Genomic DNA, 11,365 nt, shown 5'->3' on the forward strand with positions numbered 1-11,365 from the left:
GATTTTGTTAACTTTGCGCAGAGCCAGACTACCTGTTTTCCTGTTTCCAGATTTTGTGCTACACTAAGCTGGCTACTGGCGGCAGGTTCATATTTACTAAGCAGACATGAGATTGATATCAATCTTCCTGTCTTAACTCAAGAAAGCAAATAAGCAGATTTCCCAAAATGCCGAACTGATCATTTATGTCACAACACAAACATTGACTGTTACATCTGTGCAAATGTGATGACATACTTGCTTTTTTCCATTGGGTCTAATTATTTTTTAACTTTTAAAGACAAAGTGATTGATCAGTTGAAATATTTGACAGGGATTATGCTTATTGATCAACAGAAAAAAAAAGAAATGTAAATGATCTGTGGTTTAATAATGATTCCTTAAAAAGGCATCCTAGAAATGTTATAAAATTCATACATACAACATAATAAATATGCGTAAGATAGTATAGTACACTTCAACCAATAAATAATGCACCAGTATAATACATGCTAGCTGCAGTCCATACTAAATAAGTGTGTTAAAAAATACATGCAGGGGAAGGACTGATTAAGTTGTGCTTTTCAACATTGGAGCACTTTGGTTGGTGTCAGACATTTAGTCTTGTAACTGATGAAGATACAAAACAGCTCTGCTACAATGTAGTGATTCATTGATGGTAAGATGGTGCTGTTGATTGTTTGATCTGTCACCACGAAAGGATTCCTGTTCATTTCTTTAACGGTTTGTGTTTGTTTCCTGCAGCTCAGCCTCCGTTCACCATGTGTCTGAGAGTCAAGTTCTACCCTCCCGAGCCCGCTGCTCTCAAGGAGGAAATCACTCGGTATGACCTCGCGTTGTTGCTTTCACTTCAGATGAGTTGACACAGCTAGCTTTGTTTCAGGTTCCCCCAGTTTAACAGAGAGGAAGAGAGACAACTTTTTTTCATGGAGAGGCTGCCATCATTTGACAAACCTGTGAAAAGCAGATGCGCTTGGTACAGATTGTGCTCTCGAATTTCTAGGCACATCAAACGTGTCTGTTTCGAAAACAATATCCTTCATAATTAAAATGCGCGAGTACTTTACTGTCTAAAACATTATGATAAATATTAAACAGAACGCAGTTTGCAAAAGGACTTGTGAAGCAGGGAGGAATGTAAAAGCATTCACCAGCAGCTTACTTTCTGAAATATAATTGGTAGTCCTGTCAAAATATTTTCTCAAGTTAATTTGTGAAAAGATAGATATGACAAATTAAAAACACTGCAAAACACTTTACCAGCTAACTTACTGCCTCCAAATAACGTGGAGAATATCCAGTTGTGTGCATCTACAGTTTACTGCCGTATTCATCACCGCATGGACAGAGCAGCCCGCTCTCTCTCTCTCTCTCTCTCCGAGGTGTAATGAGATGAAACGTGTATCACATGTAGAGTGTACATAATGAGCAGAGAGGGTAGAGGAGACAGGGGGCAAAGGGTGCTGATTGAGAGTGGAAAGGGAGAGGAGGGAGAATGAAAAGGCTGTGGAGTGGAAGGAGGAGAGAGAGAGTGATACATGATGATGAGAGTGGAGAGGGCAAGAGCATGGTGCAGACCACAGAGCGAGAGACAGAGAGAGGGTAAATAATCAATCACACACAAGGCTCATTCAGCATGTGCTCCCTCGTGTCATACTCTGTGGGGATTGTGTGGACAGTAAGGGCGTGCAAAACAAAATTCAGGAAAGATGCCCCACTCCTGCGGTAAAATAAATGTAGGAGTTTTTATTTCAAGCGTCTTGACGTGAAACCCTCATCACAGCATGTGTGACAGCAGTGAGCTCTGTAGGAAAATAATTACACCTGTCCACCAGGCAGAAGTGTCTCAGTCAGATGTGTCTCTCAGAGACTTCAGATCTTCAAACTGAGCTCATGTTTGTTCAATACAGATTTGTTGTAACACAATGAAAAATCAAAGCCCGCAACCCTAAATGCATGAATTATTACCCATTTATCTGTTACACCTTCAAAAGGATCTATTGTACTTACTGCAGAGAGAACGACATGGGAAATGTAAGCAGCTTTTTAATGCGTGTCTCCTTACAGCAAGTGTTATTAGCCCAGATAGAGACAGGATTATGTAAAACAATGAGACGAATGTCTTATTCGTGGTTTCGTTCATGTTTGGAGTTTTGTAGGAGTCTTTTAATAATATCACTGCATGTGTTCTCCACATCTCTAATAATAATAATGATAATGATAATAATAATAATAATAATAGTCATCATTATCATCATCACATATGCTTCTCGGAGCAAATTTCATGCTTCAGGAGCTGTTTGGTTGGGTTAGTCTGAAACTAGGCTGGAGGCTTTAAGAGAAGCACAGTAGCAGCTTTTCCCTCAGGGCCCTCCTACTCTTCTTTCCCCCAAACAAAACCCTTGTTTCAGCTAAATCAAAAAGAAATATTCAAAGCACCCATAGGGGAAGTGAACTCAACAGTCTTTGAGGTTTATCAGGTTTGTTGTTTGTTATCTTTTTTATTGTTTTATTCCTTCTGTGTTTTTTTTTTACTGAGAAGTGTGTGAGCGGTTTAGGGGTATTTATGACTCATGAATCATCAGTATGCCTATCAGCAGGCCTGATTTTTGTCATTTTCCTCATAGATATCTTGTCTTCCTGCAAATCAAGAGAGACCTCTACCACGGCCGGCTCCTGTGTAAAACCTCGGATGCGGCCATGCTTGCTGCCTTCATCCTTCAAGGTAATGAAAGGTGACAGATGGGAATGACTTGCACCACTCTTTCACTGTTTTACTAGGGCCTGTAGTTCACCACGCTGATAAATACTTCCAGCCGGGCAAATAGATTTTTATGTGGAGAGGAGTTTAATGAAGTGATATTATAAGAATGTAACAGTATAATGCTCCTCAAAGGATATGCTTGTAGTGTTTCATAGTCACAGAGAGAAAATTTTCTATGGATTAAGATATGTGATACATATTTTATGGTCATCAGATGTGCTTTATTCATATGGGTATAGACTATGAAACTGTACTTTGTATGATAATTCATTTAATGGCTTGCACAGTCTTTAATAACCAAGAGATCACGCTCAATTATAATGTATTTGAAGTAGTTATCTGGCATCTTATCGTCCTCTCAACACACACACACACACACAAACACACGTACACTCACAAATACCGACACAAACAAACAACACACACGGGGTATTGTGGCACAACATCACAGAAAGCACAGTGTTTGAGGGGATGCAGGCTCTCTGGAGGAGGGGCTCATGAATTAAAGATGGGCTGCCTGGTCAGGTCCTCCTTGCAGAGAGAAATCAGCATCAGGGTCATCCGAGGGAGTGCAGTCAGCGTGGCATGAAGGAGCACAAATAATCCAGAGCATGTTCAGTCTGTCTGCTCTGGCAAAAGCAGCAGTGTACCTAAAACTGTAGACATCGGTTTAACTTTCACGTGCACTGAAAGTTTAACATTTAACTTTTTCTGTTTTCTACCCCCAGCTGAGATTGGTGATTATGACCCTGGGAAGCATCCTGAAGGTTACAGCTCCAAATTCCAGTTCTTCCCCAAACACTCGGAGAAACTGGAGCGCCGGATTGCAGATATACACAAGACAGAGCTGATGTAAGATATAAAACATATATAAGACTGCACCTCCAATGCCAGCCTCCCTTTCAGTCTCACATACCTGCAGATCCTGCTCTCATACAGGCTGAACAACTACCACACTTCCTCTGACATTTCAATTGACTGCAGTAATGACATCCAGTTGGTCTGTATTGGGTCAGCCAGACATATTACTGTCGGTTATTTGGGCAGATGGCGGAGAAAAGCATTCTCTTCTCTCCTATCTGCTCAAATAACACAGTTGGATTGTCTTGAGCTCATAGCCTGCTCTTTATTTGCACAGTTATTAGCGATCGCTCCTGGAAGCACCCCTAACAGTAGGAGCTGCACAGTGTAATAATGAAAGTGATTAGAAAGGGCTGAACTGCACACACAGACACACACACACATACTACTCTGACAGGCAGCAGGTGAGCTAATGAAGCGTTTCTCCTCAACACTTCCAGTCCAGAAAACAAGACCAAGTAGGTATTTGAACTAAACTCATGTGACCATTTCTTCTTGGCTCTGATTTGCTCTAAAATGAGTGTTTAAATGAGCCACTGTGTTATCGTACATTATTCAAGAGGCAGTTTAAAGGTTAATGATGACTGGTACTGTGACGCCCTCCCACTGCCTTCTGGATATTGGCTGACAGCGGAGGGTCATCAGTGTAACATGGTTCACCTGGGCCTGCCAAGCTATAAAAGCTGGCCCATGTGGCTACTTTCTCTCTCCCTTCCTCCTGATGATATCCATCCTGCATCATTTTCTTTTGGTTTTGCACTTTGTTCTAAACACCTTGTTTTGTTAGCTTTAGTTTAAATAATATTTGGTTTAACTATACTCTTGCATGGTCTCCCTCCTTCGTCACATTCCTGAGCCAGTTTGTGACAGGTACAAAAAAAAAGAACCCCTCAAAGACAAAAGATGTCTGTTTAATGATATTCAGTGAGACACAATAGAGCTGGAATTGCATCAACCATGTCTAGTTTTGATGCTGGAGGAGCAGTATGAGACTCTGCTGCCCACTAGTGGCTTCTTCTTTTCTCACCACCAAGTAAACAGAGCTGCTTTATAAAAACTCCTGACAACATGTGAATGAGTTGAAACTAAGATGAAGAATAAGTGCTTTTTAGATTTTGCTTCAGCTTATCAAATTTTGATATTTGATCTGTTTGGGTCTAACCTTGGTCTGCCCTTTTTCAGTCTTCCTCAATATGAATCTGTGACATCATCAGAAATTTGTTTTTGGCTTTTTGAGTTTAAGACAATTTTTGTTCCATTTTTAATGGTAGACTGACACAGATGTTTGGTGTGTTGTTGCCCTCCCTCAGTGGACAGACGCCTGAAACATCAGAGCGTAATTTCCTGCAGAAAGCCCAGATGCTGGAGACATATGGTGTTGATCCGCATCCGTGCAAGGTTGGGTGGTGTTTTTTTTTTCAAGCACTGCTATGCTATTTCTAGATTAGCATTAAAATGAGTAAACAGAAATATTCCCTATATGTTAAAACATGCTGCTGAATTATGTTTGTGTTGTGGGTTATTTGTGTCTTTCAGGATGTGTCTGGGAATCCAGCTTTCCTTGCTTTCACACCGTTTGGTTTTGTGGTCCTTCAGGGAAACAAGAGAGTTCATTTTCTCAAATGGTGAGCCAAATGTGCAACATTCTCTTATGTGAGCCAAACCCAGCACACTCCTTGACTCCTTGCATAAATTGTAACAGAAAAAAAACACTGTGTAGGCTTCAGTTTTACCTGATCTAAAGTACAGTGATCTACTGTAGGGCATTCTGCATCGAGCAGCATGTGCACCACAGCTGGTTGTACACTCGCAGTCGACACATACTATCCATCTGCCTCTACCTGTGACAAGAGCTGGGGATTAGCATGTGCACAGATGGCTAATTACACCAGCTAGATTCACAACACTTAGCAGAAGATCACGACAAAAGCAAGATACCAGAAGCCTCTACTTGTAATGAACACTTGCTGATTTGCATTCACTAAGAAATTGAAAATGTGTACAACATGATGCATTTCTGCTTAACATTTGTCTTTTTGTGTATGTGCTGTTTTCTGAAAGGCATTGTTATACTAATGAAGACTGACTTGTTATGTATTATGTTGGCAGTATTTATAATTGCCTTGTTTGTTTGCCCTCAGCAGAGCTCAGGTTCCCCCGTTCTCTGTTCCCTGTCTGCAGGGAATATTATCAGTTATTTGTTTTGTTGGCCAGACACAGAGCTCCATTGCTGTTTATGTGATCTCAAAGAGGTTTTCATGAATATTTAAAGAGGCTGTGGCTTTCTGTTCCCCTCGCTGTATGTGTGACTATTGTGGCTCTCTCCCGGACAGGAACGAGGTAACCAAACTGAAGTTTGAAGGCAAGACGTTCCACATATATGCAAATCAGAAGGAGGTGAGAGCATGAATTGTTGGATGTTGAATAAAAGTCTAAGGAATGCATGCTCTGATGACACTGCTTTTAGAGTGTGGTAGAAATATGTGTGATTTTATCTCAGTGTGTTATATTGTCCTGCACGCCCTCTTATTTTCAACGTGCAGGACAAACAGATCATCTTGACATACTTTGCACCCACACCTGAGGCATGTAAGCACCTTTGGAAGTGCGGAGTGGAGAACCAAGCTTTCTATAAGTGAGTCTATGAATTACTTCTTTCATTTCCCCCCCCCCCCCGCACTGTGATAATGTAGATACCTGCTCTGTATCCTTGAGCACTCTTACGGTACCTTAGTGTCCTTAAAAACCCTTCACTTCAGGCTGTTTGTCAATGGGAAAATGAAGCGTGAGTTGCCGCTGACCTTTAATGAATGAGTGTGCACTCGCACGAGACTGCAAGCACTTTGGCGCTCCTTCTGAAATATGGCTCCCCTGTCTCAGCCGCGAATTATAGCGCAGGTTCCCTCTGCTCTCTCCAGCTTAGAAAAGGTGATTAAAAAAAATAAGCAGCCTGTGAACTCAGAGGCCGGGAGTGGTGTAGTAATGAGTCGGGCTGATGGCTCAGGTGATGAAGAGTGTGTGGGGGTTAACAGATGGAAAGAGAGAAAGAGAGGGGGCATGTGAAGGGCAGAGCCGAGCACGATGGATGGAGTTAATATGCTGTGACCTTTTGATGACTCTCTGAAGTGGCAGACTGATAATATTTTATCAGCCTCCCACTTATTAGGACCGTAGTGCCTTAATAAGAAGTCTGTGGGACTAAAAGGCAAAAGAACACAAAGATATGTTCTGTCTATCAGAGAAGCACATACATCCCTTGAAAGCAAAATGAACCATTAATTATTAATGTCTCACTTACTATAACAATATAAATATATTGAATACTGTATGGAGACGTGCCGAGGATGCGGTGCCTATAGTGCACAGAGAGGACATGCATAATTTAACAGCAGGATATTTCATCCTGGTTTCTGCATTGTCCTGGGATACAGAAAGCAAAGATTACAGGTATTCACACTTCCTTGTGTGATCACATTGGGAGCATATTCTTGCAAGAATGAAAATTAAATTGTTTTAATTTTCTTCCTGTCCTTCATTTCTCTCTCTTTTTTTTTTTTCACCCATCCTCCATCAGGCTCGAGAAGTCAAGTCAGGTTCGCACGGTGTCCAGCAGCAACTTGTTCTTCAAGGGCAGCCGTTTCCGTTACAGGTAGAGTACATGAGAAGACCGTGTGAGTGATGACAGGGAGGGGAGGACACTGCAGAAAACCCCCAGCTGGAAGTTGAAAGTAGTGTTCCCAGTAGACGCGGCCTTCTGGCCTTCTGTGCTGTAACGTCAGCCTACCTTTGCCCGGAGGATAGGACTGACACCTCATAAGATAGAGGACACAGAGGGGAAAATGAAGGAGACTGATCATATGAGGCAATATCACATTGTATCTGCTGTATGCCCAAGAGATTGTCCGACATTAAAGGATCAGCTCACCCAAAATGGAAAAAATAAGAAACACATTTTCTCATTTATCTTCAGTGCTATCTAGCCATAGTTTTTATTTTATCTGTCAAAGTTCTGAGATATCCATTTGCAAGATTTCTGCATTTGTACATGAATGCAATTTATTTTGTGGCGCTCGCAGCATTGAAAAAATGCTTTGGAATGTGTCTCCAGAGACAATATCCTGGTTACTCTGGGTGATCCACAGACTTTGCTGTAAGGAGTTTTTAATTGAGACTACTTAATATGGAAGAAATTGTTCCTATTGGGGTGGTGGTACAAAATGGATAACTCAAATCCTGGGGCAGATAAAACTGAAACTCTGCATATCCAGATACCGCTAGAGTTATGTGAGAAAATGTGTGTTTTTTTTCTTGCAATGTGAATGAACTGCCCTTTAAGAGGAAAATATTCACATTTGACTGTTGAAAGGTCAAGATTAAATACATCAAAAGCAATTTTACAAAAATATCAGATGATATTCATGTATGGAGACTGTATGTAAAGTGAAAAAACAAGTGAAGTCAGTTAAATGTTGAGCTTACTGTTAAAGGGCAAATCATGGTCATTGTTTTGATATTTCTGCCGACAAGTCTGTGTGTACATTTGTCTGACTGGTGGTAATTCAGTTACACAAACCTGAATTCACCGGGTTAATTGAATCATGATGCTCATATACTGTACTCATCCACTGCAGTGGTGGCTCTCATGGCATTTTGTGACACCAGGGTGCCTGGTTTTGTGTGTGTGTGTGTGTGCCTGTGTGTGTATGTGGAACTCATCCTGAGCATCGTCTCTGTGCTTTATAACAGTGGACGAGTGGCAAAAGAGGTGATGGAGCAGAGTGCCAAAATCAAACGCGAGCCTCCAGAAATACACAGGTAGAGTTGTAAATTCAGGAGAGGTCAGAATGTTCTCAATCAGATTTTTTTGTGTAGTTTTCCTCCATTTTTTTTAGGCACCAAGCTACTGTAGATGTCTTTATATCAACAGCACCTACTCGCTACTGTATGAGTAACCTCCATTCATAGCTGTTTGTCAGTGCAGCGACGTTTGTGCATTTGTGTCTGTGTTTGTCTCTGCAGGGCTGGCTTAGTGCCCAGCAGAAGTTGTCCATCCATCACCCATGGTCCTCGCCTCAGCAGTGTGCCACGCACCCGCCGGAGAGCTGTGCACATATCTATCATGGAGGGTAAGAAATGAGCTTCACACAGAGGCCACGTGCCATCTTCATCAAGTGAAACACATAATTTGTAGTTTCAGTTTCACCATCCGGGAAGCGGTTATGATCTCACATTCTTCAGATATAATCATAGATAATGTTCTGAGTTGAGATGAGTTTTTAAATGGATCAGGGAGCCATTAGTCCTATTTGTAAGCACTCCTCCCCTTCTTGAAAAAACACACTCGAGCTCACACTTACACACACACACACACACACACACGCTGTAACTAGAGCCATTTGGCCCAGTTCATGCTTAAGGAACTGGTGGGGCATGTTGCAGGTGTGTGCGTCACTCAGCCTGCAACATTTCGAGGTTTGTGTGTCTTTTCTGTGTTATTCTGAGTGTATTTCTTGCGCCAACAAAAGTGATAGCTAAAGTCACTTTTTATTCAGCCCACCTGCAGGCTCCTGGCCCAGAACAGGTGGCCTCACTGCCTCCTTTAGTGAGATGGACACAGCAGGCAGACAGTCCTGCATGCCCCCACATAAAAGCAGCAGTGAGACCCTGTGGCCCTGCCTTTCAAGTGCGTACTGTAAGTCTTTGTACACCAAGATAAATAGAGGTCAGTAGCCGGTGTACTGTGTATATTGAGGGTCTTCTGCTGTGGGTTCAAGAGAGCTATAAGAGTGTCCCACCCCCAATGTGTGCTGACTGAGTGTCTTAAAGTGGTATAAATACCCAAGCTGAAAATAGCGTGGGTCTTCTACTCCATGTATGTCACTGGCCTGGGTGGGGCCAAACTAGGCCAGACCAATGCTGACGATCATAGCACTGCAGCAGAAACCCACCGTTTCACCTCACGCACTCCTCTCCTCAACCTGCAACTAAGGAAGAGCCCTGCGGCCTAACACACACACACACACACACAGCGAGACTGTGGCCTGGACTCCAGGACAGGGACCATAAGGACAGGATAAACAAGTACATGTTGCAGCCATGGTGAAGTGTCTGATCCGCATCACCACGCGGGTGAACGTCCACCTGCGTATGATCAACCACTGCTATCGGGATGTGAAGGTTCGCGTGCTGAGCCTGGGGCCTCGTATGCTGGGCAAGGCCCTGGGCGTCCTGCCACTGTACCCTGCCCTGACTGGGCAGGAGGAGTCTATCAGTGGGACCCCTCTTCCTGGCACTCCGCTGCCCGGCATGCACCGCAGCAATACTCCAGGTAAACTCGTCATAGATCCAGCCAGGAGTGTGCTGTACATGGAGGTGCCAATGGCTTTCTCTATTTTAAATCAGTCGTCATCTCATCAGTGTTGATGGGGAGGGAGTAACACCATTCCTGTGGTTTGCTGTCCCCCCTGGAGGTCTTAGTTATTGGACATTCATTTTTGTTTGAGTGCAATACATCCATTGAGATGTGCAAATATTTTTAATACAGTATTTCAAGGCATGTGGCATGTTTCAGTGTATACAAAGTATCAAATCAAAACAGCTCTGCATGTTTTCCCCTAGAAAACACAAATTAAAACATTGCTTTTCTGCTTGCTGCCTCACTTTTCTAAGTATAATGTAGGCTAAGTTTAAGCAGATCAACACTAAGTAAAGATGGCCGCTGACAGTCATCCAGCCATTTATGGGTCTTTCTTTTCACTTGACAGGAGTTTCATGTCAACAGTTGTATAGACTCTGGACATAATCCGTCCCTACTTTTCCTGATTTGCTTCCTCATCAAAAGCTGAATTTTAATCCCTTCTCTTCATGCTGAAGGTGTAATGTTGCTGCTTGGACACTTTGGAGAATGTGATATCGTCAGCAGTGGCTCAGCCACAGCTCATCTTCAGTGACATGTACACTGTAGACACATACTGTTCTGGTACCTCTGCTGCAGAGTAGATAGTGCAGTTGTACAGTAACAGTATAATAGACTTAATCTGTCAAGCCTTGAAACTACTGCAATATGAAAATATATACCCTGAGAAGACGTCTCAGACTTTGCCATGCCAGTAGGAAGCTATCGCTTTAATATCCACAGCTGTACAAGACCTTTGGAAACAATGTTGCAAATCAATGAGCAGGTTCATATTTATGATTTGAGGCTGTTTTAAGAATACTAAACATCATCATACAAATCTTCAAAGCAACTGATATGGGAAACTACTACTACCAAAATGAGTAATGTAGCCTCTGCTATCATGTTTGTTTTAGGAAGAGTTTAGAGTTTGAGTTTAGAAAGAGCTAGTAGATATACAAAGAGGATGCTGGCTGTTTTAACTGGAAGCAGGCTTGGTTTATTTTATGTTCTCTCAAGTATACTTTGTCTTAATGGGTCTGTACACTCGGTGGTTGTTGAATGAGGTCTGCCCTTTCAGCGTATGATGGTTTGTTCCATTAGGGATCAGCTCTTCTGTTCAATAACAATATCCCCCCTGTCTGCTTGACTCAGGGGAAACATGATCAGATTTCTGCTCTCAAGTTGGAGACTGTGTGTCTGCCTCTGCTGGACAAACTGGAAAGAGTCCTCTCAGCATTTAGTGCCAGAGCTACAGTTTATGGCGTCTGTAAACGCCACACTAGTACGCAGCATGAATGACCACATCATGCCATGTCATCTCTTTTTCCAAACTTTAAATTGTG

At 42.4% G+C, this 11,365-nt stretch overlaps 1 protein-coding gene across 10 annotated transcripts in view; it reads left to right on the top strand.

The window, feature by feature from the left end:
* The window catches only part of LOC121897678 (FERM domain-containing protein 5), a 60,945-nt gene that overhangs the window by 45,290 nt on the left and 4,290 nt on the right, over positions 1 to 11,365 (top strand). For 7 of the 10 annotated variants that reach the window (XR_006096269.1, XM_042412344.1, XM_042412345.1 and 4 more), the window contains 10 exons: positions 745 to 823; positions 2,628 to 2,725; positions 3,493 to 3,616; positions 4,936 to 5,023; positions 5,162 to 5,250; positions 5,959 to 6,022; positions 6,169 to 6,260; positions 7,200 to 7,274; positions 8,372 to 8,440; positions 8,645 to 8,751. Coding sequence is in view for 9 of the 10 variants with exons in the window: in XM_042412344.1 (XP_042268278.1) it covers positions 745 to 823; positions 2,628 to 2,725; positions 3,493 to 3,616; positions 4,936 to 5,023; positions 5,162 to 5,250; positions 5,959 to 6,022; positions 6,169 to 6,260; positions 7,200 to 7,274; positions 8,372 to 8,440; positions 8,645 to 8,751 (885 nt within the window). In the remaining variant the exon portion in view is untranslated. Of the gene's footprint in view, positions 1 to 744; positions 824 to 2,627; positions 2,726 to 3,492; positions 3,617 to 4,311; positions 4,496 to 4,896; positions 5,024 to 5,161; positions 5,251 to 5,958; positions 6,023 to 6,168; positions 6,261 to 7,199; positions 7,275 to 8,371; positions 8,441 to 8,644; positions 8,752 to 11,365 lie in introns of those variants that run through there. The other 3 variants (XM_042412347.1, XM_042412351.1, XM_042412352.1) reach the window with 3 other exon arrangements.

This window comes from Thunnus maccoyii, chromosome 5 (assembly GCF_910596095.1).
Source record: "Thunnus maccoyii chromosome 5, fThuMac1.1, whole genome shotgun sequence".
NCBI classification, from domain to species: domain Eukaryota; kingdom Metazoa; phylum Chordata; class Actinopteri; order Scombriformes; family Scombridae; genus Thunnus; species Thunnus maccoyii.